The 27,805-nt window shown below is 47.6% G+C and overlaps 1 protein-coding gene across 6 annotated transcripts in view; it reads left to right on the top strand.

Annotated features, from left to right (window-relative positions):
- The window catches only part of NPAS2 (neuronal PAS domain protein 2), a 172,248-nt gene that overhangs the window by 116,470 nt on the left and 27,973 nt on the right, over positions 1–27,805 (top strand). For all 6 annotated transcript variants that reach the window (XM_017547924.2, XM_017547922.2, XM_017547923.2 and 3 more), the window contains 6 exons: positions 9,920–10,040; positions 11,049–11,162; positions 22,632–22,750; positions 23,430–23,512; positions 24,229–24,335; positions 26,517–26,664. In XM_017547924.2, coding sequence (XP_017403413.1) covers positions 9,920–10,040; positions 11,049–11,162; positions 22,632–22,750; positions 23,430–23,512; positions 24,229–24,335; positions 26,517–26,664 — 692 coding nt within the window. The remainder of the gene's footprint in view (positions 1–9,919; positions 10,041–11,048; positions 11,163–22,631; positions 22,751–23,429; positions 23,513–24,228; positions 24,336–26,516; positions 26,665–27,805) is intronic.

The following is a 27,805-nucleotide window of genomic DNA, read 5'->3' as shown; positions in this document are numbered from 1 at the left end:
CTCCCTGCCTCCCTCCCTCCTTTCCTCTCTCCCTCCCTCCCTCCCTCTCTCCCTGCCTGCCTGCCTTCCTTGCTGGCTCTCTGGTAACCCCTGACTCAAGATGAAGTGACTCACAGGTCTGTACCTGGCTGGTGGAGGACCCACCTTTGGGCTCCCTCATGGGCATCTGGCCAGGCTTCCATCTGCTGCCACACCATTGCCTGTTCCTACAAAGCCTGATTGTGAATGACAGCTGCACCAGGAGCAGCATGTGTGATGGACAGAAACAAAACGTCCTCTCTCCTCTCTCCTCCCAATGAGCCCAGTCAAAACCTTACCCCACCACCACTCCCCACCCCTGCTCATCCATGAATGGGTGGCCAGTTTATGTGACGAAAATGGGGAAGCTTGCCCTGGGTTCGCTCATAGGAAAGCCTGGGCTAGGATGATGCTGGAGGACCGCAGTTCCCTCTCCTCAGCTGCGCCTGCCCAAGGAGCAGTGTGGCCTCGTTCCAGAGGCAGCATCCATCTTGGGGCGATGAGCCCAGCTCTGCTGTTGGCCTAGGGCTCCACATCATCCTAGGTCATACCTTTCCCTGGAAGCCACTCTCTCATCCCATCGTTTCTGCAAATGCTGCTGTGTGCAGGTCCAAGCCGCCGCCTACATTTTCCTTTGCATTCACTGTGGCATGGCCCACAGAAGCATTTTTCACATTACTAAGCAGATTCCTTCCCATTAGGCCCTGGTCTAACCTAATCTGTCTCCCTTTTGTGTTCCAGTCCATTTCCTAAAATGAGGGGCGTCAGGCTGCTAGTGGGGAAGCTGGAGGCTCTCTCCTTTGACACCCATCAGAAGAGGTTCATCCTCACTTAGCCTGAAGGAGGCTGAGGGTGCAGCTGTACCTTGATTTTCATCTCTGGCCAGGAGGATAGTGATGGCTCTGACACCGTGAATACATCACCCCAGAGAAGCTGAGCTGAACTGAGGGTGTCTGAGGACAGAAGACGAGCTAGGGTACTTCCTTGGAGGGTGCTCGTGTTTTGTATTGAATGGCAAGGGCTCAGCAGTGGTAGGCGCTGACCGAAAGCCACCACACGTGGCCTGCTTATTGACCTGGGAATGAGAGGCAGGAGCCAGAGCTGTTTGGGTAAACAGGATTTACACTGTGCTGCTTTATGCTCTTGTAATTATCTGATGACCCAGTTGCTGTATATGGCAGACAGGACTTAGAAAGTAAGAGGGAAATTCTTCTGACTTGAAATTATGGAGCAATTTAGGACCACTTTCATAAATTATTTTCTAACTCTGGAAGGGCCAGAAATGACCTGACTCTAATTTATCAGTGCTGGGCCCACTTGAAAGCATACTAAGAGTCTGTATATAGCCATGCCCAGACACATACACCGAGTCAGCCCTCAGCTCCCGGTACAAGTGAACCTGGGCCAGGCAGTCTTTAAATTTAACTTGAATTTACTTTTAGCTTTCAGTATCCAGTTTTCACCGGGATCGTCCTTTGCAGCTGAGTAGGCAAAGGCTGTTGAGGATGGAAACTTCCCTGGTGCAGTCAGCATGCAGCTGGTTGGGCAGAAAAGCGATGGCCCAGGCAGTGAGAGGCAGAGCGGGCCTTACCCCTGGGCAGCTGACTGCAGAACCCAGGCTGATCACCACTGTGCTCTGGTGTTTTCCTGGTGCCCAGGATTTGGGTCATAATTTAGAAATTCAGATTTTGGGTTGGTTGATTTAAATGCATACTTAATTATTAAATATTACTCCTTGTGAGCCCAGGCTCTGTCCACAGATGATGCAACATTTCAAAACTTGTGAGGTTGTCTTTCCTTTGGAATTTGCAATTTTGTTGAGATATTTCACCCATTAAATCAAGAGCGACTAACACTTACTGAGCACTTACAATGTAACAGGCACCATTAAGAGTCACTCACAGGCATTAATATGCGTAGGCACATAGACCCGTGCCTGGCCCAGAGTGAGGCTGTATCACGTTTGCTCTCCTTATTCTTACGGATCCTATGAAACACGTAGTTACCCAGTTCACAGATGATGAAACTGAGGCACAGAGAGATTAAATAATTTACGCAAGGTTCCAGAGCCACCTAGTGAAGAGCTGTGATTTGAACTTAGGCTGTTTGGCTCCAGAGCTTGGTGCTTAACTACTACGTACTCAGAATCCTACACAGGACACAGTAAAGCTGAATGTTCTCAGAGTGTGGGGCTCAGAAAGGGAGAATGAGGAGCTGAGAGGTGGTGGTCAGCCCTCAAGGAAGAGGCGGCTATTGAGGAGGCTGGGACACAGGGTAGCCAGGTGGCAGGAGGCTGTGGGCCCCAGAAATAGTGCCCCTCTTGGCATCACACCAAGCACAGGCTGGCCTGCCGGGGTCCCGCCCCATGCCCCTTGGGTGGCTGGGGATTGGAGATCCATTATGAGGGGGATAAGAGCAGCCAGAATTCCTTCCCACTTCTCAGACTGTCGAGCTTCAAGTCTCTGTTGCCTTCACACTGCCAGTGTCTCAGATGTAACAGAAACCCATGTGATCAATTTTTGTGCAGCAATTTCCTGATGAAATAGCCTAGAACTTTCTTTTTTTTTTTTTTTTTTTTTTTTTTTGAGACGGAGTTTCACTCTTGTTGCCCAGGCTGGAGTGCAATGGCGCGATCTCGGCTCACCGCAACCTCCGTCTCCTGGGTTCAGGCAATTCTCCTGCCTCAGCCTCCTGAGTAGCTGGGATTACAGGCACGCGCCACCATGCCTAGCTAATTTTTTGTATTTTTAGTAGCGACGGGGTTTCACCATGTTGACCAGGATGGTCTCGATCTCTTGACCTCGTGATCCACCCTCCTCAGCCTCCCAAAGTGCTGGGATTACAGGCTTGAGCCACCGCGCCCGGCCCTAGAACTTTCTTTACCAAATTGGCAGAGAAAAGAGAGAATAACGTAGCTCAAAGTGAAAGTGATTTTAAGATAATGAGAACTGTCCAGGCATGGTGGCTCACACCTGTAATCCCAGAACTTTGGGAGGCTGAGGCAGGTGGGTTCATTGAGTTCAGGAGTCCAAGACCAGGGTGATGGGCAACATAGCAACACCCTGTTCTCTACAAAAAATGCAAAGATCGGCCAGGCATGGTGGCGTGTGACTGTAGTCCCAGCTACTCAGGAGGCTAAGGTGGGAAAACCACTTGAGCCTGGGAGGAGGGGGTTGCAGTAAGCTGGGATCACACCACTGCACCTCAGCCAGGGTAACAGAGTGAGACCCTGTCTCAAAATAATAGTAATAATAATAATCATAATAATAATAATGAGAAATTTTCATTAGTGGCAACACCAGCACATTTTGATGTCTAGAACTGACATAGGGAAGGAACATGGGCAAGACAGACATGCATATAATGGAGGCCAAGGGCTCACCGGAGCTTCTGGAATGAAAATCTTGCAGGAGAGATCCAAGGGGCATAAGTCACATGCCTTGGACAGAATCGGGAAAGAGTATGGCTGAGGCAGAACCAAATGAGAGACCAAAAGTAGGCATAATCTGTGCTTCCTGTCTGGGCTTTTGTTTGACTTTTTGAAAGTTAGCTTCCTGGGTTACCTTCTGATTTGTTCATAGATGCGGTGTCGCCTAATGAGCTGGACCATGCTAGGCTCTTAAGGCAGATATCCTATGCCCAGCCCCGCAGATTTGCCATATGCCTCAGTGTTCACTGCAGGAGGGACTGAATTCCTAACTGGGGTTATGAGAAGCAGCTTGGCAGGGGTGGGGAGTGCCTTGGATGTGAGAACTATGTGCATGGATAACCATACCTTCCCCAAAGAAAATAAGGCCAAGTGTTTATAAAGCTGGAGAAACCCACAGGCCAGAAAATACTTCTGTGTCATGCTGGCTCTCCAGGTACAAGCCCCTGCGAGAAGAAAGTACAAGACCTGAATGGAACCTGGAGCCCAGTCCCTGTGGCAGGGGCACAGGAAGGAGGAGGTCCCAGGAAGGGAAAGCCAAAGCCCCTGGCCTGTGTTACCACAAAACGCGCAGCAACGCCAAGGCCACAAGACACACTGTCAGGAAGCATCGCTCTGCCCTTCCCACCCACCTGCCATCACCTGCTGGAAGTTCCCACCTGATCCACGTCACTTTCTCAGTCGTGTGTCCTGGTCAGCGCAGAGTCCTGACACGTGTGGCTGCAGCTTAGAGCTGAGCATGGATTGAAAGAGTCCAGGCCTCTAGTTAGATTTTCTTATGCCTTTTGATTTTCATACACCATAAACACAGATGTGCGTATAAAACATATGTTCAGTATTAAATTGATCAAGTGACCATACATGCAGCCATCACTGAGGTGAAGAAATAGAATGCGGCTGGGACCACAGAAGCTCCCTTTTCATCACGCCCCCACCTTCCAGTTGGAGGCAGCCATTTTCCCGACTTTTAAGATCCATGTTTGCTTGTTTTCCTTCATGGGTTCACCGACTTTGACTTCACGGCTAAACTCTAACTTTGTGTCGCCTTTTGTTTCACTTTATGTAAATGGAATCATTGAAAATGGACTCTTGTGACTTCTTCTGCTCACATCGTTTGTGCGATGCGTCTGCCTCATGCTGGCAGGTGTAGCTGCTGTGGGCTCTTCTCATTGCTGGGTAATGTCCCATCGTAGGAATGTGCTGCGATTCCTGCATCCATCCCATTGGAATTCCTGGAAAGTGCTTCCATGAACATTGTGTAGTGTTTCCTGATGACCGTTTGCAGGCATCCCGGGAGAACGGGCTAAGTGTAGAATGTCTGGGTTGAGGGAAGCTCTGCCTCCACCTTTACCAAATAACACCGGAATGACTCCATAGTGGTGGCACCAATTTACCCTGCACCAGCAAGGTGGAGATGACCCAGTGCTGTGGCCTCAGAACTCGGCTTTGTCAGACTTCTTGTTTTTGTCAGTCTAGTACATGAAGGTGTCTCATGGAGTTTTACTTTGCTTTTCTCTCAGTTACCAATGAGACTGAGGGTCTCTTTATATGTTTGTCAATGATTTAGATTTTATCTTTCCTGCATTACCTGCTCAGGTATTTTGACATCCTCCTCTTTGATTGGGTATTTTCTGGCAATAATGAGTAGGCTTTCTTTCTGCAATCCAGACATGAGTTGTGGGCAGGTATTGTTTTAATTGCCTCTCACTCGCCCCACCCTAGGGTAATAGGGATGTCTGAACACTCCACAGCTGACACTGGATGAGGCCAACAGCAGTTAATTAATCACAGATACAGCCCAGAGGAGGACCAGACAGGGCCAGGGGAAACTGCACACGGGAAAAGAATGAACCAGTAGGGGCTATGGGAAGCAGGCTCTGCACCCCAGCCCCCACAGGAGGATGTGATTGACTTGCTTGAATAATTCCACAAGCAGAAACCTACTGCTCAGGGGTGAGCAGAAACTGTGCCTGGTCCCTTTGATAAGAAGGGGGCTTGGCTGGGGAGCCTCATCCATGGGTCTGTGTGGGAGGGAACTTGGGAGGGCCACTCAAGGCCCTCTCGATTTTACCAGATGCCAAGGCAGCATGTAACTTAGAACTTTAATTTGGGGCCATGCCACAGACGTCTGTGTTGCAAATATCCTCCCTCACTTTGTGGCTTACCTTTGCCCCTTTTTTAGGGCATTTTGATGAACAGAGAGATTCTTTCTGAATAATTGGTACCTTTTATATCTCAATTCATTCTTACTAGTCCAGAGTCAAAGCCATTCTCTATACTCCCTTCTGAAAACTTAGCTATATGGCCATCAGTTTGACTTTGAATCTAAACTGAATATAAGTAGATCAAATATGCCTCCAAATTCCTCGTCCTTTAGGGAGACCAGGGCCCCTGGTTCAGTGACTTCCCTGAACCCATTGTTTTCTCAAGGTGAAGTCTGCCCAGGGCTGCCCCCCATTGCCTCTTCTAGCTGTGGCCAACACAGATCTCAAGCCAAAACTGCCAGAGCCCCTCAGGGACACTCTGAGACTTGAGTGTCCATCCAGCCCCTTCCGGTCCAGCCTCCGTGCGCTATTAGCACAGGTTCATTTAACATAGCTGGGTGCAGTACACTGTGCTGCTGGTCAAGGCCCGACAGGCAGCTGGGAGTGAGGACCACCCACCTCCACAGGCAGGTGACCTTCCTGATCGTGGGGCTCGACGGTGAAGATGGCTGTGGATGGAGCATTCCCTCCCTTGTCTCTGTAATTGCTATTATTTTAATAAACAGAACTCAGCTCATTCAAGAGACCGTTCAACTGCAGATGTAATTTTCTCCCCTGTAAGCACGAGGGTTAAAAATTTCAAATTATGATTGCGTGTGTTGGTTTTCATTGCTATTATGTGGAAATGGTATAATAGCAATGTACTAGCAAATACATACAAGAGCCACGCACAGTCTGGAGCCCTTTCTGTGTGTTAATTCGTCATCCTCGAAACCTCCTATATATCATACCTTCCCTTACTGGTACCCAGCATTCATCTTCATTCTGTGCAGAACCTGTGGCCTCAGGTGCCCCCACAGCCCTCGGACCTGTATCGGTAAAGCTCTCCCACGCAAGTGGCCGGGCCTGGCAGCTACCAGCCTTGCTCTCTGCCACACCCACCATCGGGGGAAGTGGCTTCAGATGGAGCCCTCCAAGAAGAGGCCGTGGAGTCACTTAGTTTTCATTGTCAAGTATCTGAAATATCTTTAAGAAGAAAGACTACTGTCATCTGTGAACATTAGTCATCTTCTAAAAAAACTAGAGAGAATGGGCTTAAAATAAAACCAGGAACATCCGAAGAAACTTGGAGAAAGCCAGAATGAGAAATGGTAGCATGTACGAGAGAGGGTGCTGGTAGAGTTTCGTTCGTAAAGATAAAGACCGGTGTGTCTGTGCCAGAGCCTGGGAGCCACGCTGAGTCCTTCCTTTCCCTCCCCCTGTCCTCCAGTCAGCCACCAAGCTGTGTCCACTGTCCTCACACCCACTGAAATGCTGACTGCAGGCTGGGAGGGGCTCTGCCCGCTTCCCAACATGCCTTCCCAGTCCCCAGCGGTGGCTGGCGCATGGCGGCCCTCAGCGAGCATTGGTTGGACTACCATACCAATGAGTTGCTTGGGACTCTGTCCACCCCTCTCCACGCCTTCCCCTCTCTCTGCTGAAACCCTGGCCATCTCCAGCATGACTTCCAGTGCGCTCTCCCCCCAAACCACAAGCAGGATCTCTTTAAAATCCACTCGCAGTTCTGCTGCCCCCTCCTTTGCGGGTGCTTCGTGGCACAGGATGGAGCCCTGACTCCTCTGATGCCCCTCGAACCTGGGCCCTGCTTCCCTGTGCAGCCTCTTCTCCCATGGCTTCTCGCCCTCCCGTTGTTCTCCACCTTCCTGCAGTGCTGTCAGGATGCCCATCTCATGCCTCTGCCTGCTGAGCCCTGCCTGGACCACCTCCCCACCCTGACTGTCTGGCAGACACTGTCTTCTCCCCCAGTTCCCACTCTAGGATTCCTCCCTCCAGGAATTCTTCCCCAGGAATCTCCCCTACCCCATCATTTTGGAGGCAGCACGCCATCCGCAGTGTTCTCTGGTCACCTTGTTTTCATGCCTGTTACAGTGCTGGCCATGCTATTCTTTCAGCTGGTCAGTGAGTTCTTATCGAAGGCCGGGCACCATCCTGGACACCAGGGATGTGGCGGTGATCAAGGCACTGGGCCCTGCTCTCCTGAAGCTCCTCTTGGAGGGAGGGAAGTGGAGTGCACAGGTCAGCACGTAGATGTACAGGAAAACATCACTGTGGTGCAGCGGCCCTTGTAGTCACTCTGTAATTGGTCATTCAGTGCCTAGTCACACTTGGCATGTATTGAATGTCTGCCATGTGCTGTTTTATCAGCAGTGGAGGCAAGTAAGCTCATGGACCCCTCACAGTTTCCTCATCTTGCAACTGAGGAAAATGCAGCTTGGAAGGGAGAACCTGCTTTCAAGCCTGAGCTCTGAGCTCTCACCTGCCTTGCCATGATACTGGTCATCTGATGTCCCATCAAGGGGGTCATAGTCCCCTCAGAGGCCCTTAAATCATCAGTGGGGGTGTGGGGTGTCACCTGGTTCTTTCTCAGAGGAGGTGACTTCAAAGCAGGGACCTGAAGGCTGCATAGGCATTTGTTAAACACAAGGGGAGGGGTGCTGCATGTCTCTGCCGGAGGGAACAGCCCAGGGGAGGCTCAGAGGGAGAAGCAAGCCTGGAAAACTGGAGGAAAAAAGGCTCGGAAGGGTTAAAGAAGTACCAGAGCCGAGGGCAGGTAGAGAAGTGCCGGGAGCCGAGGGCAGGTAGAGGCTGAGATGTGCAGAGCCGTGAACGTGTGTTGAGCACTTGAGGCTTTGTTCCTGGAGCAGTCAGAAGGCAAGAGACAGTTGTGACTTGATCTATATGAGGCTCCTCTGACGGCTGATGGAGAACAAATTGAACAGGCACCAAAGTGGATGCAGGAAGACCAGTTTGGCCAAATCATTCCCAACAGAGAGGATGGGGGTCAGGACTAGGGTGGAAGCTGGAGAAATAAAAGTGGTTGGAGCAGAGAATGAGAGGGAGAAAAACAGGCAGCACTTGGACGTTGTTTGGTTTGAGGATGAGGAGGAGAAGGAGAGGAGACAAGGATGGCCCCAGGGTGTCTGGGACAGGCAGATGGCCAGCTGATGATACTATTGATGGAGATGCAAACAAGGAAAGGATGTCGATGTTGGGGACATGTGTGCATCCCTGGTCCCCACGGAGCAGCTGAGTGGCAGTTGGATGGTTGAGGCTGGCACATGAGAGAGTTGGCTGGATATTCAAACCTGAAAGCGTATACAGATCATGTTTGAAGCTGTGAGAGTGGATTAGTTTATTGAGGGAAACTGAGAAAGAGACCTGCCTGTCTCCTCTGTCCACTTTGAGCTCCTACCTGCATATCCAATATAGTAACCACTAGATACATGTGGCTGTTTACATTTCAATTAAAATTAAATGGGCACAGTGGCTCATGCCTTTAATCCCAGCACTTTGGGAGGCTGAGGCAGTAGATCACTTGAGGTCAGGAGTTCAAGACCAGCCTGGCCAACACGGTGAAACCCTGTCTCTACTAAAAATACAAAAAATTAGCCGGACATGGTGGTGGGCACCTGCAATTCCAGCTACTCAGGAGGCTGAAGCAGGAGAATCACTTGAACCTGGGAAGTGGAGGTTGCAATGAGCCAAGATCACACCATTGCACTCCAGCCTGGGCGACAGGAACAAAACTCTGTCCCAAAAAAAAAGAAATGAAATTTAAAACTCAGTTCCTTGTTCACACTAGCCACGTTTCAAGTGCTCAGTAACCATGTGGCTAGTGGCTCCTGTTACGGACAGTGCAGATTACAGACCATTTCCATCATCACAGACGGTTCTATTGGACAGCATTCAACTCTACGTTATATTTATTTTGTAATCACAGTGCCCAGGCACTCAGAAAAAATGTGCCATCCCATAACTTAGAGACCTTTAAGAAGTAGACAGGCAGCCCTTTGCTGCCCTAAGGGTCAGGGAAGGAACCCCATGGGCTCTTTGGAGCCATTTAAATAAGTGATAGGCCTTGCACTGGGTGTGCACAGGAGCCATGCTGCTCACCAGCACACAGGAGTGTCGGCAAACGGCACTTCTCAGGCAAGAGGAGGACTCAGTCCTTCCTACATCTGCTGACTTCACTCTTAGTTCCCTCCTGGGCCCACAGACAACAGCATGTACACATTTGAACAAATACAAGCTTTTAGGTTACTATTTAAAACGATAGAGTGATAAACTGAGAGTCTCCCCAGAAAATCAGATACTGAACTTTCCATTTCGGGAACCAGTTCTGCGTTGTTGTGGACATTCAGTTTCTGTTTTTGCTTTTGTTTTTCATCTTCGTTGAGGGTGTACCTTTGTCCTTTGTTTTCTTTTTCAGTCGGATGTCATGGATCAGAATTTGTTAAATTTCCTCCCAGAACAAGAACATTCAGAAGTTTATAAAATCCTTTCTTCCCATATGCTTGTGACGGATTCCCCCTCCCCAGAATACTTAAAATGTAAGTTTATTTTTTTCTGGTTTTACAAGCTAGGAAGATATGAATTTTGCTTTTGAAAGGAGGTTAGAATGAATTAAGAAGGGAGAACTAATTTTAAGAATAATTTTCCTCATGACTCAGAACATTTCCAAGATCCTTAGAGGTATATTTTAGGTTTAAAGCTAAAACTGGAATTTGGAATATGTAAGACATTTGGCTTTTATGTGGAAAATTTGAAAGCAGAGAACTCAAGAATAATAATTTATTTTGTGTATATGACAAGATTCCTTTTTTTTTTACATGAGAGTCTTTTAGTAAGAAACAGTGCAAACATCAGTGAACAATCAGCTCATCGTGGAGGACACTATGATGCTAAATTTGTATACTATGAAGAAACCAACTGAAAACTGAATAATTAGGTCAAAAATCCAAATTCTGTCCTCCTGAGGCTGTCGTCTGGTTATTTATATACATTTGTGTTTTCTGTGGAATTTAGAAGTTTTTATCAAAATATTTGGCAACCTGGGTGGAAGGCTAACCTTGATGCCTCGTGAACCACGTGTCCCTTAATGAAGCATACACAATTGCATGAGGTAGCAAAGCTGCTTGCATCAGTGCCAGCCTGAGTCCATTTTCCATGAACAATCTGTCCTGTCGTACATCTGATTTTACTTTAAAGCAAAGCAAAAAAATTAAAGGGAGCAGCTCTATATGAGCCGCTTTATTTTAATATACCATATGAAAACAACCGGAATTAATCAATGCCGACATTACCAACCACAGACATCTGGGGGCAAATTAAGACTAATTGGGTCCACGAATGGAATGTAGAATATCTGTGAGCTATGGAAGGAAACCCGTGCAACAAGAGTTACAGACCAGGTCCAAAAGTCAGTCGTAATGAGAGAACTAGCCTGGCCATGTGTAGACTAAATCCCGTAGAGTTTTCACAAAGACATTTCTTGTTTAGTCTGAGTCTGTGCGATGCTCACGACCCCTTTCTCTCCTCTTCTTCCTTTAACGGCCCAGCTGACAGCGATTTAGAGTTTTATTGCCACCTTCTCAGAGGCAGCTTGAACCCAAAGGAATTTCCAACTTATGAATACATAAAATTTGTAGGAAATTTTCGCTCTTACAACAATGGTAAGCTTTAATTGTCATATAATTCTGACAGTGTCTTTTCTCATGCAAACGTGCACATGGGGGCATTAAGAATCACCCAGGGAGGAGGAGGGAGAACGTGCGCTTTTCACATTTGCATTTGAATTTTCAAGTTCCCAAGATGTGTTTTCGTTCTCATCAATGTTCTCTCCCGTTCGAGAAGAACACACTCCCACACCTGTTTGTGTCAGTGCACACAGTGCCACTGAAACACATGTTATTCGTTTATTTATCTTCAGCTGATGAAATAATTCTGTACTGTGCAAAACAGCTTACAGTTAATAAAGAATAGGCTCAACCGGGCTACTCCGCCAAACAGGGCTTCATTGTGACTTGAAGATCCATCACCTTGCCTTCTGCATTTTCTCCCTCCCCTTGCAGTACCGCTGTGAGCGTGTTTTAGTAGACCTGGTCCGTAGCTCTTCTGCTCACTGTGGCCCTAATGCACAGCAAAGGGGCCATGTTACAATCAGCCAGCAATCTGCATTGGATGAATTATCAAGCAGGATAAGCAAAGCAGCAAAATCTTATTTTCTGAAATTACCTGGATACCTAATTGTCCAAATTCTGGCTGCAGAGACAATAGCTCTGAACTAGACTAAAACACTTGTTTTTACTTTTGACCCATGCAAAATGGGAATGCAGGCATGAGGCCAGGAATTCAGAAACCAAGCCCACAGCCAACTTGGTGACAGGCCGAGCCCAGGAAGGCCAGCATTTTGTTTTCTCTGCTCCCCCAAACTCATCACAAAACAAATAACTTTGAAACAGCGAACATTTCATAAAACAGCAAAGATGGAAAAATAATAATCATAAAAATTGACAGGGAATGGGGAAAGGAAGAGGAAATGAGAAAAATACCAAAGGAAACAAAAACAGAAAGATGGGCTGCAGAAATGAGGGGGAGACACAGAGAGCAGACGATGACAGCATGGACTTCTGCTGTGTTCATTACCACGGTTTCTCTCTGGATGTGGTGGGTCTGTTCCCCCAGTCAAATTAGTCACACCAGAGTTTCTATTAGAAACAGCCAAAGTAATGGCACCACGTCCTCACACCGAGGCTAACCAGGATTTTTCCCTCAACCTCAGATGGTCCTTCGTTGTATGTTATTTGCATAAATATACATGCTTTGTTTAAAAGGCTCCAACTAGATGCCAAACCTTTAGTGTGATCCTGCCAGCACGATTTCCAGGTCCAGTGTTCAGGGCTTATGCCTGGATGGTAGGCTCCTTGGCTCACTGGGAGGCCCTTCTGGGAACAGACCCGTCCAGGGCTTAAGATGGTTGGAAGTGGTGAGAGGTCCATCTTCCCAAGTGGGCCCCTAGATCTGGGCAAAGCCAGATGAAACCAAGACCTAAGCATGCCTCATCCTACTGATCTGAAAGGCTTGCCCAGACTTCATGAAATGAAAAGTTTAATGAACCACACAAAGAAGTAAATGGAGGCTCGCTGGGCTACTCAGTTAAAGAAACTGACCTAAGAGGCACCTTGTAGAGAACACGACGTACTAGCCCTGGTGCAGTGGTTCTTGTTAAGGTGAGACAACTTGTTAAAATGCAGATTCTCGGGCTTTGCCCTGAAGAGTCTAGCTCAGGAAATGGGAGGGTAGGGCCCAGGAATGTGCAGCTGGGGAGCGCTGTGTGTTCCAATTCCAGGGGTCATGGGCTTTGAAAAGCACTGCCCTAGTGTGATTCCAGTGCCATTATGTAGAGAATGTAATGGAATTCCTCCCAGACAACTTTATCATTGAGTTAATGTAAACAGTGATTTGGAATTCGCTTTAAATGTGTGTGCTGGTTCCTTAAAAGATTAGACGTAGAACTAGCACAGGGTCATGCTCACGGGTCCCTGGGAACAGGAGGCACACATGGCCCACCACGCAGGACCACACAGAGAAGCACCGGGATTGGTCAGGAGGCTGAGGGAACCTTTACTGTACCTTCCAAGAAAAACAATGGGTGAGAGAGGTTAGGCAGGCTTGGCACTGTTGAGTTTGAATAAGTGGACTCCGGGAAGGAGGAGCTGTCCCTAATTATCTGGTGCCTGCCCGGGGTTGGTTAGGGCAGGGGACAGGGCCCAGAAGGTGGGAGGCTGAAGGACCTGGGTCGGGTGTGGGCTCTAGGTGGGTTGGTTTGCATATGAAAGGTACCTGGAAGGTGAGTTTTTTGTCCTCCCTAGGAATTGGCTAACCCTAGGAGAGGCAGTTCGTCCAGCACCAGCAAGGCTCCAGATGTCAAAGCATCAAATACAGAAACTAGAAAATGTGGGCCGGGCGTGGTGGCTTACGCCTGTAATCTCAGCACTTTGGGAGGCAGAGGCAGGCCGATTGCCTGAGGTCAGGAGTTTGAGACCAGCCTGGCCAACACTGGGAAACCCCTGTCTCTACTAAAAACACAGAATTAGCTGGGTGTGGTGGCTGGCACCTGTAATCCCAGCTACTTGGGAGGCTGAGGTAGGAGAATCATTTGAACCTGGGAGGAAGAGTTTGCAGTGAGCTGAAATTATGCCACTGCACTCCAGCCTGGGGGACACAGTAAAACTGTGTCTCAAAAAAAAGAAAAAGAAACTAGAAAACATGGCCATTACACAGCCTTCCCGTACAACTTCCCCAAGTTCCCAGGTGTGGCAAAAGTTGAAAAAATAATATGTAATATGTATAGAAGAAAAATGACCACTATCATTGGTTATTTTTTTTTTTTAGTCGGAGTCTCACTCTGTTGCCCAGGCTGGAGTGCAGTGACGCAATCTGCGCTCGCTGCAACCTCCACCCCCAGGTTGAAGCAATCCTCCTGCCTCAGCCTCCTGAGTAGCTGGGATTACAGGCATGTGCCGCAATGCCCAGCTAATTTTTGTATTTTTAGTAGAGATGGGGTTTCACCATGTGGGCCAGGCTGGTCTCAGACTCCTGACCTCAGGTGATCTACCCGCCTTGGCCTTGTTGTTATTTTTATAGGACATCAGCTCACACCTTAAATAACTATTTAGGAAACCCACCTTGGTCCATTATCGTGAAAAGTAGCATTTCTGCAAGGCTATTTAGTCGGTACAGTGTTACATGGTACATTCTTATTTGATGCCTGCTTTTTTTTTTTTTTAATAAATAATGGAATGGAAAGGACAGCAACCCTTACTCACTGCACCTGCTTCCTGGGCCTAGCACAGTCCTTACCTAGAACATAAATAAACAGCGTATAAAAGTAGGTTGACCTAAACTGAGGCTCCTTGAACTTGGCCCCAGGACACAGCTGGTGGATTTCAAGAGTGTTATCTCTCTGAGTCTCAAGTCTTTGGTCTGAACCCTGTTCTGATCAAAGACTTGAGACTCAGAGAGATAACACTCTTCCGTGGGAGCTAACAGAGCTGTCCTCGACCAGTTCCACAGTGCTCTGGGGATAGAGCATACTCACACAGAAGGGCTGCAGCTACGTCTTTGGCCATAAATCCAAAGTGGAGATTGAACTTAGGTGGATACTGGAATGTGTCAATTCTGGTGCCTTGTGACTTGTCCACACTGAGGGCCTCTGAAGCAGCAGTGCGTGGCTGGAGAAGTTCATCTGTGGGCTCTGTGCCTCCCACCTCACCTCAGCTTCCTGGGTGTTTGGAGGCCCCCTTACCTGACGTGCCTACCCAGGACCCCTGCCACATGCTTCTGATACCCTCTCTCGCTCTTTTGAAAATATTTCAGCATTTTGGTTTTTTCTGAGACAAGGTCTCACTGTCGCACAGACTGGAATGCAGTGGCGCCGTCATGGTTCACTGCAGCTGCCACCTCCTGGGCTCAAGAGATGCTCCCACCTCAGCCTCCTAAGTAGCTGGGACTACAGGTGCATGCTGTAACACCTGGCTGATTCTTCTATTTTTTTGTAGAGATTAGGTCTTACCGTGTTACTCAGGCTGGTCTCAAATTTCTGAGCCCAAGCAATCCTCCCACCTTGGCCTCCCAAAGTGCTGGGATTACAAGCATGAGCCATGCACCCATCTTAACTTGTATTTTAGATTCGGGGGGTACATGTGCAGGTCTGTCACATGGGAACTCTGCCTGATGCTGAGGTTTGCAATACCACTGATCCTGTCACCTGAGCAGTGAGCACAGCACCCCATAGGCAGCCCCTCAGCCTTCACCCCTTCTCTCCTTCCCCCTCCCCAGCAGCCCCCAGTATCCACTGCTCCCATCTTTATGTCCATTTGTACTCAACATTTAGCTCCCACTTATCAGTGAGAGCATGTGGTATTTTGTTTTCTGTTTCTGTGTTAATTTGCTTGGGATAATGGCCTCTAGCTGTATCCATATTGCCGTAAAGGACATGTTTTCATTCTTTTCATGGCTGTATAGTATTCCATGGCTAACACACTCTCTTCTTGCTCATCTGATCAGCTGGGCTGGCCCAAGGCTGAGAGAGTCCTTGGGCCACCACTCAAAAATCACATCAACAAGGAAGCTGTAGGCCCCAAATCACAGAGAGATGTGTAGGTTCGTGGCAGAGGAGAGAGGGTGAGGCTGAGCTGGAGAGTGCTCTGGGTGAGGCTCGACGCACACGGACGGGGATCCCATCTGGTTGTCTGCTTGCCCACATGGCTGCCTGGGATTTGTCGGGCTCTGTACATGATGGGGCTGAGTTCATAAAAATTTGAGGGGAAGGGAGGAACAAAGCCCCTTTGCTCTGGTGAACGAGGTGACATGACACTCTCCAATTGAACATGTCCAGATTCCCCAGTGCACGATGCCCCCCTCTCCTCTGCCCCCATTCACTTTGGCAGCATAAACACAGCAGCCATTGCCCAGGTCCTTGAGCCAAGTGGAATTTTCCCCTACTTGAGTGTTCGCACATTTTGGTCACTCCTTAGGACTTCATCATTTGCCACAGATGTTCTGGGGGCAGGGGAGGGAAGACAGGACTTCACATCTTTAACCTAGATTTTTAATAAATGTGAAGAAATATGTGTCAGGAAATGGGACAAGAAAGTAGTCTTTTTTAGAAGAGTTTCACTTGAGGACAGTTTCTATCCCAGTCTGTGCAAAGCTTTTTGGAGGACTCTGAGCTGGGATATGTAACCCCATGTCCCATTCTCTTCCCCTGAAAAGCCCATGCTGGACCTGGCCAGGCAGCAGCAGTGGCATGGACCACTGGTAGGAGCAGCCCTTGTCTTCCTCTAGTCGGCTGTTTCCAGAGTAGAGCTGAAACGAGATGACTTTATTTAGGGCTATGTTTGCTTGTAACAAATATTTTAAAAAACAAAAGAGAGATGCTTTCAGACAAAACCATCCCATCTCTTTTGCCTCTCCGGCGATATAGTGCCTCCTTTCTCAGACCCCAGGCACCCATGTCCTGCAGCTCCATCTGACCACTGTTAGTGGAAAGAAACCAGCCAGGTGATTTTCAAAGGCATGGTGAAAGGTCTTTGCTAAGGGGTCCTAATACGCAGGCTTCCAGTTCCTGAGAGATAGCTTCATGCAAGAAGAAGGCAATCCTTTCTCCGAGCCTTTGCTCCTCCTCCAGACTTGATTTAGATGTGCGTCTGACAAATCCAGAAAGCAGTATTTCAAAAGTCGCTGGTGTGGTTCCAAATAGGTCACCCTCGGCAAACATTCCACTCTGGGCTTTCCAGAAACCACACACCAGAGTATAAAAGTTTCCCTGCCCTCGTTTTACCTACTCGCCTCTAACCGTGCAACCAGATTTGAAATACTGGCAGAAGTGGAGGCTTTTCAGCTTACAACACTCGATTCTGTATGTTCCGTGGGATTTCTGGAGGTTGCCTCATTTTATGGCTTTGGGATGGCTGGAATTTTTCCTCGCTGAGCTTAATTGAGATGCCTCAGTGAAGGGAACAAAGAACATACATGCCAGACCTCACTGGGAACAAAGACACGAGTGTGGACGGCTTCGTGGAAGAAGTGTCTCATCTACTCAAGATGCTGAGTGGGAAGCAGAGTGTCCCCGCCACCCAGCAAAGAATCAGGCCCTCCTTCCCCTGCAGCTGTCAGTGCTGCTGGAGAGATCCCAGAGGAGGTAAAATCATGATACAAAAAACTGTGACCCAAGGGCATCATCCTGCACAGACATCTAGAGTTCATTAAAATGGAACAATGAGGAATGGTCAGACTTTTCAGCAACTTCATCTTTCTGCTCATTTCAGCCTGGGAGTAGGAGAAACTTTCATACAAGTTGTCCCATAATTGTGATAAAAATGTGCATGAGAGATCCACTTGGAAGACAGGGACTAGGGGAGTTCACTTTCCTGAACATACAAATAATTTGAGCCATCCACACCAACCATCTAGTGGATAGCTTCTCATCGCTGTTACACTCTTCCGGCCCTGAAAAATACTCATTTTAGTTAATGATTGCCAGGTGATTTGAGTAAGACATGTAGTTTCCTTTTAGAGTCATTTTTTAATCCAGCAAATTGAAAATCTGGGCTGGGCACAGTGGCTCACACCTGTAATCCCAGCACTTTGGGAGGCCAGGTGGGCAGATCATTTGAGCTCAGGAGTTCGAGATCAGCCTCGGCAACATGGCAAAACTCTGTCTCTTAAAGAAAAAGAAAAAATTAGTCAGGTGTGGTGGCTCACACCTGTGGGATGCTGAGGTGGAAGGATCACTTGAGCCAGGAGATCCAGGCTGCAGTGAGCCAAGATCACACCGCTGCACTCCAGCCTGGGCAAAAGAGTGAGACCCTGTCTCAAAAAAGAAAAAAAAATTGCAAAGCCCCAGCTCTGTCTTGTGGCTCCTGCCTTTTCTCCAACGTTGCTCTTCTCAATGCAAAACAACTGAAAGAAAGGAAACAGGAAAGGGCCAAACATGCCCTGGGTAAGGTAGGCAGTGCCCTGCCAAGAAGTGGGCAGGATGATCACACTGCTCTCCTGAGAACCCAGTCACCTGGCTACTCAGAACACTATGAAGAGAAAAAAATGAGCCTGAAAATAGGGCTTAATCAGTGGGAGATGACTTCTCATGAATGTGCAGAAAGTTATTTTCACCTCAACATTCCAAAGCCATAGCCTGAACGTTTTGGATGTTTATCACAACTGGGGCTTAAGAACTTTCTTCTTTCTGGAACAAAACCTCATCACTGAAAGTTTCACATCTTCCCAGATACCCGTCAGCCTTGTTTTTCATTTGTTTCAAGAAGTGCTGAGAAAGCTCTTTGTCACTTCCTTGTGGACTATTGGTATGTTTTCTTCCAGCCGTTGCAACTAATTTATCATAAGCAGGTCATCTCTGATGAGAATAAACTTAATTGCTCTGATGACTGAGCCGATAACTCAGTGGAACAGAGCTGGGCATCTTTCTCCAGCTCTTCGCATTCTTTTGCTGTTAACTAATGCTATTACCATTTCTGCATCTCCCTTGCTCCTTCCTGAGCCCTTTTGAAAAAAGTTCTCCATCACCTGAGATCTTCCTGCCTTCATTGTCATTTTTTTCTCCTCATGATGGCTGATTTGGGAGCTCACCTGTGTCATCAGACAGACTAGGAAGCCAACCTTGGCTGCTTCCAAATGAGGCAGACATAAGTCATTCTGAGTCTCTGGGACTCTCCTGGTTTGGGAATACCAAGAATGCCAGCCCAGGACAAAACTTTTTCAGAGTCTCTGAAGTTAGAGAGTGTAATGAAAGTTTCAGGACATGGTAACCTGTGGACCGTTTTAATAGGAAGATCATCAAGAAGGCACGAGGCCAGGTGCAGTGGATCAAGACCTGTAATCCCAGCAGTTTGGAAGGCTGAGGCAGGTGGATGAGGTTAGAAGTTCAAGACCAGCCTGGCCAACATGGTGGAACCCCGTCTTTACTAAAAGTATAAAAATTAGCCTGGCATGGTGGCTCATGCCTGAGGGACACAGCAAGACTCTGTCTCAAAAAAGCAAGCAGGCACTGCATCTCTGCAAGCAGAAGCCCACGGCACATACCTGCTCTGTTTTCCATCACAGAGTGGTGATTGCCACGTGCTGATTTGCAGCAGTTTCCCTGACTAGGCCTCCTGCTGACCTGTGTTAATGTATCAGTCGGGCAGTGAGTTCACCTGCCTGCCAGTGGAACCCAGGCCATGTGCTAGAGGCACCTTCCACAGCTGGCAGAGTGGACGGGCCATCAGCTGCACCCAGCTGGGTCACACTGCAGAGGGGAAGCCACCTTGGGGTCCCAAAGCCTGTGTGGTAGTTACTGGCAAGGATGAGATGGTGGCTTCCCAAACTGAACCTTAAGCTAGGGTTTAGAGCTAAGCCGGGTCATCTCATGGGCGGTCCATCTAACAAACACGTGTTGAGCACTTGTGCACAGGACACCTGCTCAGAGCTGGAGACAGAGGATGAGCCCCAATTCCTGCTGTGGGGAAAGCTATATTTTAGCTTCGGGCAAGAGTAAGGTCAATTTTGAGTAAGATGACCCTAGGGAGGGAAATGTAGCAAGAGTGAATTGCTTTTCTCTATATCGTGAGTGGTCAGAGATCTCAGAAAACAGGGCTGCTCCTGCATTTGGTGGTTAATCCTTCTGAGAGTCTCAGGAAGCCAGTAGTAATTAGATATATTCTTTCTATTACTTAAATTGAAACAACTAATTGAATCCTTAATTAATGTCTTTAAAATACCTTGGGATACAAAGTGCCAGAGAAGTTATTCTAAGTGCTAAATATGACTCTGAAGTCCCAGGGAACAGTGTGTGCCTGTGTTGCCTCTAGAATACGCAGGAAGACTCATGCTGCAGGGAAAAGTTATTTCAAATGCAACTGGAAAAATGTTCAGAGCATCTTCTTTGCCTTAGTTTTCCCCCATGTTTCCTTCTTGGTCTCTATTAAAACATTCATCCTTGATTTATTATCACCCTTGACCATGCCCTCAGTTTTTTAAGTTTTCTGGTGGGAAAAGTGTCTTGAGGCGAGACGTTGCTCCGTTCTGGACATCTGCAAAATATCTAGCTCATCAAGCCCAGGCTACAAGCAATAATGAAACTTCCCTTTCAGGAACGAATTTTCATCTTTAAAGACTTAGTTGCTATAAAAGAGCAGATAAAACCACCCTGGGGAGCAGCCAGGCCAACAGGAAGCTCCGCAAAACACCCACCTAATGTCCATGATCTAGGTCTCTGCTGCCCTTCAAGAAGCAACCAGAGCCAGGATGTTTTGAGGCAGCTACTTTCCACTTCAGAGTCCTTTTCTGTCCCCTTCTCACAGTGAATCAGGGAAGACATTTCTGACAGAGCACAGGAATTTAACAGCTGAAAGAATCGTTCAAAGAAGTTGCATCATTTAGGGATAGATTAAGGAGGCTTTCTCTTAAATTCCTGGGAGGTCCTCAGAAGTTTGTTTGGAAGATCTTGGTATTCTGAAAGAGTCAGAATTTTATTAGTCATTGTCTGGCTGGGTAATATATCTTAGATGCAAGCAGAGAGAGTATTTCACATCTGGGAAGATTTTTAGTGTCTTCTATTACACAGATGTTCACATCTGCAGACCCTTCCCTTATGTGGAATTGTTTTCCTTCCCTTTGATAAGTTTCTTGGCTCATCCTACAAATTCATTTGCAATAGCCTAAGCCAACTTGTGACAGATGTAAGCTCTCCAGAGACCACTATTTTTTATTTTGCCCACTTTATATTCATGTTTGAAAACATTAGTATTTACGTGAATGAATTCAGAGAATCTGTTTGGTAAAATGAATTTATTCATGTTAGTGGAGAGAAGACCACGTTATAGAATCTTTTAGAAACCTATAAATATATGTATAGATTTTTAAAAGTGATTGGAAAGCTAAAATCCAAAGAAAACCTTGCAGATTTCATTCTATAATGATTTAGCTTTCTGATGCTTGGTATGTTCCTCATTATCTTGGAGAACATCGTGATAGTTCAGAATATGCAGCATATAATCAACTCCATTGTAAAAAGAAAATGCAGCATAGTTTATCAGCCATGGGGATCCTCAGCCTGGCTGCATGCTGGTGAACCTGCAGAGCCTTCAAAAAGGCCAGTGCCTGGGCCTCACCCCAGAGTTCTGAATTCACTAATCTGTTTAGGGCCCAGGCAGCAGTGCCCAGGGTCCCCAGGGCACCGACTTTGAGAATTCCACATACACAGTAAATTGCTTTTTCTCCTGTTTAACAGGATCCTTTATCCCACCTAGAAAATTCCATCTAAAAGTAGCTGACTTTTTCTCTAGCTCAGAAGGTCAGTAGGTTCTCCACAGCTGCCCTGAAGGCAGGGATTGAGTCTCACAGAGACTTTGCCGAGGCTGCCAGAGGTGTGGGCTGGCGCCATGATGTGGTCCAATGGGTGTGGGCCTAGAATAATCCCCACGTCTGCCTTGTTAGAACCCTGGGCCTGGAGCCCAGAAACTTGATGGCATCCCTGCTCTGTAGTTTCTGAGTGATCATGGTTAATTATAGAAGCTTTCTGCGCTTAGGAGAGTAATGCCTTCCCAGACTTATGTGAGAAGGCATAAGAAGGTGCGTGAGAGTGGATTTTGTCACCTGGGCCTCACTAGGGAAGTGGCGAGCTTTGTTGTAGGCGTTGTGTTCCTCTAGGGATGACCCTAAATCCTGAGCCCGTCTCCTTAGTGACCCAGGCCCAGCCCTTGCATCAGCCTCGGCTCCCAAGGGGGAGTTTGAGGACAGAGGCCCCTGAACCCCAGGTGTGCCAGCCAAGACGGGGGTGGGGAAGGGGTGTCAATGATGCTGAGACATCCTTACTTTCTCTGGAACTATCAGTGTGAGGAACACTGTCTGACTATGGAATTCACCTTAAAACACTGGCTGAAGTGAGTATTTGAACTGTTACTGCAGAATGCGGCTGTCTTCTCTTTTTTTTTTTTTTTTTGGTGGGGGGAACAGAGTATGGAGTGTGGTGGCATGATCTTGGCTCACTGCAACCTCCACATCCCAGGTTCAAGCAATTCTTATGCCTCAGCCTCCCAAGTTGTTGGGATTACAGGCACGCACCACCATGCCCAGCTAATTTTTGTAATTTTTTTCTTTTCTTTTTTTTTTTTCTTTTTCAGTAGAGACGGGGTTTTGCCATGTTGGCCAGGCTGCTCTGGAACTTCTGGCATCAAGTGATCTGCCTGCCTTGGTCTCCCAAAGTGCTGAGATTACAGGCGTGAGCCACCGTGCCCGGCCTGTCTTCCCATTTTGTCGACTGTTTTTCCCATCATAATAAGCCATAGGGCTAGTGGAAGTGAGAGGCAGTGCTGAATACTGCTGACCAGCATGGACTCAAATCCCAGCTCTAGCAAGCTTTTTGGTCTTGCACAAGTTACGTCCCCCTGTGCCTCAGTTTCCTTATTGTGCAATGGGAATAATAGTATGGCCTAACTCATCCAGTTGTAAGAATGAAATCAGTTAATATACTGTACATAAGCCCTGGGGGCAGTGCTTGGCTTAGAGCTAAGCCAGCTAGGGGCTGGCTGCTGTCACCAGATGGGGCTAACCTATGTGTCCTCCTCTTTCCAACCCCCCAGTGCCTAGCCCCTCCTGTAACGGTTTTGACAACACCCTTTCAAGACCTTGCCGGGTGCCACTAGGAAAGGAGGTTTGCTTCATTGCCACTGTTCGTCTGGCAACACCGCAATTCTTAAAGGCAAGTACCTGAGAGGCACCTCTGCGGAGCTGTTGTGATTGAGTCACATTTTGTTACATGTAGTTAATGGTCTTTTGGGAGAGAATAAATTTCAGTGAAGTTGTCACTGGCTTTGAAAATCGAAGTGTCTGGCTTCCATGCCTGCAAACACGCCCTTTCCCCTACCCCGTTTCTGCAAGCTGTTTTGTTTGAAGACAACATCCCTTGCTGTTCAGCCTGCAGAGGTGCTGTTCGATAAATGTAAATCTTCCTACCTTTCACACCGGCGTTAATACCATTCAGGGCAGGCCTGGGTGAGAACCAAGTGTCGGAGTGTTGGGGGTTTGTCTGCCTTCTCTCATCTGTGATTGCTTCAATGTCTACGGCATGAATGTTGAGTTAAATGAGTAATTCAGATTCAGATGAAAAGCCATTTTCCACATGTTTACCACACTTCTCGATAATGGGAAGGGATGGTGTGACATTTTGGCTCCTAGGTATTTTTCCCCAGCTTGTGAAATACATTTAGTATCAGCTAATACCGAAATTAGCTACAGATGATGAGTTTCAGTCCAACACAACTTGGAGACTTGCTCGAAATGATTTTAACTTCTGTTACCCACCATGCGTTCCTCTTGAACAAACCTAGGGTGAGCATCTGGCACCCAAGCAACTTTTTTTTTTTCTGCTTCCAATACAGGAAATGTGCATAGTTGACGAACCTTTAGAGGAATTCACTTCAAGGCATAGCTTGGAATGGAAATTTTTATTTCTGGATCACAGGTTTGTGAAAAGAAAAACATATTTGGGTTGGGCCCTTCTCAAGTCTTGTTTGCGTGAGCCAGGCTCTCCTTGGGAGAGGTGAGTCGGCCCTGGCCCATTGAAGGAGAAGGACTGTCTCCCTGCCAAGGGTGGGTGGTTTCTCTCCGACTACATCTGCTGCATCGTGAATATGTTCTGTGTTTGGGTCAGATGCCTCAGCCCCGGGGCATCTTTGGGATGATCCTTACTTGGGGCCCTTCCCAGCTCCCAGTAAGGCAGCAGCAAATATGAGAGAAATCTCTCATCTCATTGTTTTCAACATCCTTTGATCCTTTAGCCTAATCTTTATTTTTTCCTTTGTAACATTATTTTCAGGTGAAGAACTCCAAATCCCCCCACCCCACCCTTTCATTTTGTATTATGCTTTGGGGTTAGGCTGACCCGATCTGTAGCTGGTTTTAATTACCCAGTAGCGATAAAGCTTATTGTTATTCTGGCCAAGCTATGCCAAGGGAAAGGAGTACCTACTGCCAAAAAAAAAAGTTGAGTCCTTTAGAAAACACAGCCTCTGTGTTTTAGACCATTGCAAAGTTATTTTTCTCGCCTTGTTCTTGAGAAATGAGGCCTCCATGTTGATCATGAAACGTGCAGTCCTGTTCATGGCAAGGTATGGCCACCAGGGTGAGCCCTGCAGTGTGTCACCTCCCTGATGACAAGTCCCCCCTGTCCTTGTGCAGAGCGCCTCCAATCATAGGATACCTGCCTTTTGAAGTGCTGGGAACCTCGGGCTATGACTACTACCACATCGATGACCTGGAGCTCCTGGCCAGGTGCCACCAGCACCGTGAGTACCACTGCCCAGCCCAGGCGTGGGGGCCTTGCACTCCATAGGGGCCCGGACAGCAGTGCTCTGGGACTCCAGAAGTCTCTGCTCGTTACCTGGTTTCTTTTTAAGGTGGGGAACTTGGTGTTCTCTGAGATGATCTGGGGGCATGGTGGAGGCCCTCATCGGCATTTATCCCCATGTCAGGTTTTCACCTGGAATTAACTTGGCCCCAAACCCCAGCACCTTCCCACTACCATCCAGACAAGCGCCCTGTTTAAACCTAATTAAGAAACTAAGGTGATGCAGGGATTTTTGTTTAAGTTATGCCATACATTTCAGACATAAAATACCGAATTCTCATGACTGTTTTTTCATCAGCAGATGTGTATTGGTCACTAGCCATAGGCCAGATACTGAGTAGGCTGGCATATGGGGATGATCAGTACCTGCTTGCTGTCCTGCAGGGCAGGTCTGCTGGGAAAGCCAGAAATGGGTGACTTTGTAGAATGTTGTCGATGCATCGAAGGGGATGTACACAGCATATTGGGGGGGCTCCAGAGGACCCTCACCACTGGTGGGGGTCAAGGAAGGCTCTTTGCCACAGAAGAGGGAAGCACATTAGCAGATATATGGGGGATAGGACTTATGATGTGGGGAGTAAGAATTACAAGTTTGTCCAAGTTCTCACTTAGCAAGTGGCTTTAGGAACTAACCACTGGAAGCTGTATTTTCAGTGCCAACTCTTAACTTTGAACAGGAACATCGACCTATTGATCTGATGTATGAATTGACCACTAACATTGTGCTTTAAAAGATGCCTCACCTTTAGTACCCATTAGAAATTTTTTTTTTTTTTTGAGACAGATTCTCTCTCCATCACCCAGGCTGGAGTGCAGTGGCACAATTTTGGCACACTGCAACCTTCGCCGCCCAGGTTCAAGCGATTATCCCGCCTCAGCCTCCCGAGTAGCTGGGATTACAGGCGTATGCCACCATGCCCAGCTGATTTGTGTATTTTTGGTAGAGATAGGGTTTCACCATGTTGGCCAGGCTGTTCTCAAACTCCTGACCTCAAGTGATCTGCCCTCCTCGGCCTCCCAAAATGCTTGCATTACAGGCATGGCCACCGTGCCCGGCCAGAACTTTCTCTTCTATGGAGAGGGAATGAAGAATAGGCTTGAGTTCCATCTGGATCGCCTGTTAGAATTTAAAGCTAATCATTAAAACTTTAATTGCCCCTCAAAGCATGGTCTAGGACCAGATGGGTAGGCATCACAGAAGTTTGCTACACTTGTAGAATCAGGCCTACTCAATCAGGGTATCTATATTTACAAGATCCCCAAGTGAAGAAGTATTCAGCATTTGAAAGGCTTCTCCGTGGCTTGGGCAAGACGTCCTTGCTCTACAGAGCCCACCCCTCAATCTGCTGGGTTTTTTCCCTCTTCAGATAATCACATTCTCTAGGTCAGTGTCCTTTTGTAGCATCAGTTTCCTGGTTGAGATTTCTCTTAGCCGTTTACCTGAGGAGGTGGTAAATTCCAGGCACTACGGCAATAAAACCCCAATTGTTCTTCCTTGGATCCGTAGTCCTTCTTTCTGCCCTGCTCAGGCTGATACACCATCAGCATCCATCCTGCTCTGGACATCCCTAGAGAAGCCACCAGCAGACATCACTGTCGGGGGGACTCCAAGCGGCTGTGGGGAAGGAGGAAGCCTGGGGTGGAGGCATCTGTCCCTGACTCTTTATTTGAGAACTGTGTAAGCTGAGCATGAACTGCTGACTGACAGTCACAGAATCCATCCAGAGGTTGCTGGCTGGCAGGTCTGTTTTCGGGCCAATTCTGGATGCTCTCTCCTGAGCTCCTGCAGCTCCAAAGACAGCTCCATCTGCAGCAGGAAGATGGGTACCAGGCAAACCTGGGTCTCTTTTTGATTCAACCTGCAGTTTGAAAATCCGTCTGCATCTGCCCTTATTTGAGGATCGCTTTAAGCTTCTGAGCATTTGGGAAAGTATATGGATCATTCTTCTACTGTTTAAGAATTCATGACAGCGTGCCGTTATCCTGATAGTCACTTAAAATATGGGGCAACCGGGGAAATAAGCCATGTTTGGTATTGAAAGCTGAACAGTAACTATTGGGGAAAAGATCAGTTTCATATTAACATTTGTTATATGCAGTGTCTATTTTCTACTCACAGTGATGCAGTTTGGCAAAGGGAAGTCGTGTTGCTACCGGTTTCTGACCAAAGGTCAGCAGTGGATTTGGCTGCAGACTCACTACTACATCACCTACCATCAGTGGAACTCCAAGCCCGAGTTCATCGTGTGCACACACTCAGTGGTCAGGTACCGTGCATGGGAGGGGCGCGACTCCGTCCTTGTTTCACCTTGGAGGGGTACAGGGTGGCCCCTGATGGCCAAGTCAGATCAGCAGTCACTCAGGTGTTCCTCATTTTGAGGATCAAGCCCAGGCCATCCCCTGCTGCTAACAGCACAATTCCCAGAGTTCAGCTCGCTTCCAGGCCCCACTGGCTCTGCCCTCCCAGGGCTGAGACTCCTTTCAAGCTCTCAGTCAGGCCCCTTTGAACGCCTCATGGACTCTCGCAGGCTGCCAGGATATTACTTAGTAAGTGACTGCTTCACTGACCTACTTACATATTTTCCCATCTCCATCCGACCCACAGCCTTCCCTTGTCGCTGCTTTGAGCAGAAAATTTAAATTTTGCCTCTAAATAACTCAAACACATATTCCCCTTTATTTTTAATGCTTTAAAAACCCCTGCTGGCAACGGAAGCAGTGTTGGGAAAACAGCCTTGCTGCCAGTGGGCGCAGGTTCCCAGTAGGTCCCTGTTGGCCTCAGGGAGCCGTCCACCCAGGGGCGGTGAGCAGGACTTCAAAGAGATGCCGTATGTCCAGGGTTTCATAGACGCCGCATTTGTGGGGTCACAGCTCCCAAGGATGAAGAAGAAAATGGTCCTCTCCCCTACTACAGAAATTTTAAGAATGTAAATTAGTTTTAAGCTGCCTACAGAAGAGCCTTGGAGAAGGGCAAAGAAAGAAATGTTGAAAGGACAGCACTTCTTTCTTTTTTATTTCTTTTTTTTTACTTTAAGTTCTGGGATACATGTGCAGAACATGCAGGTTTGTTACATAGGTTTACCTGTGCCAGGGTGGTTTGCTGCACCTATCAACATGTCATCTAGGTTTTAACCCTACATGCATTAGGTATTTCTCCTAATGCTCTCCCTCCCCTTGCTCCCACCCCCAACAGGCCCTGGTGTGTGATAGTCCCCTCCCTCTGTCCATGTGTTCTCATTGTTCAGCTGCCACCTATGACTGAGAACATGTGGTGTTTGGTTCTCTGTACCTGCGTTGGTTTGCTGAAAATGATGCCTTCCAGCTTCATCCACGTCCCTGCAAAGGACATGAACTCAGTCTTTTCTTTTTTCTTTTTTTTTTTTTTTTTTGAGACGGAGTTTCGCTCTT

The sequence above is a fragment of the Cebus imitator genome, unplaced genomic scaffold (genome assembly GCF_001604975.1).
Source record: "Cebus imitator isolate Cc_AM_T3 unplaced genomic scaffold, Cebus_imitator-1.0 Scaffold202, whole genome shotgun sequence".
Classification (NCBI taxonomy): domain Eukaryota; kingdom Metazoa; phylum Chordata; class Mammalia; order Primates; family Cebidae; genus Cebus; species Cebus imitator.
This window is presented reverse-complemented; position numbering and strand designations above follow the sequence as displayed.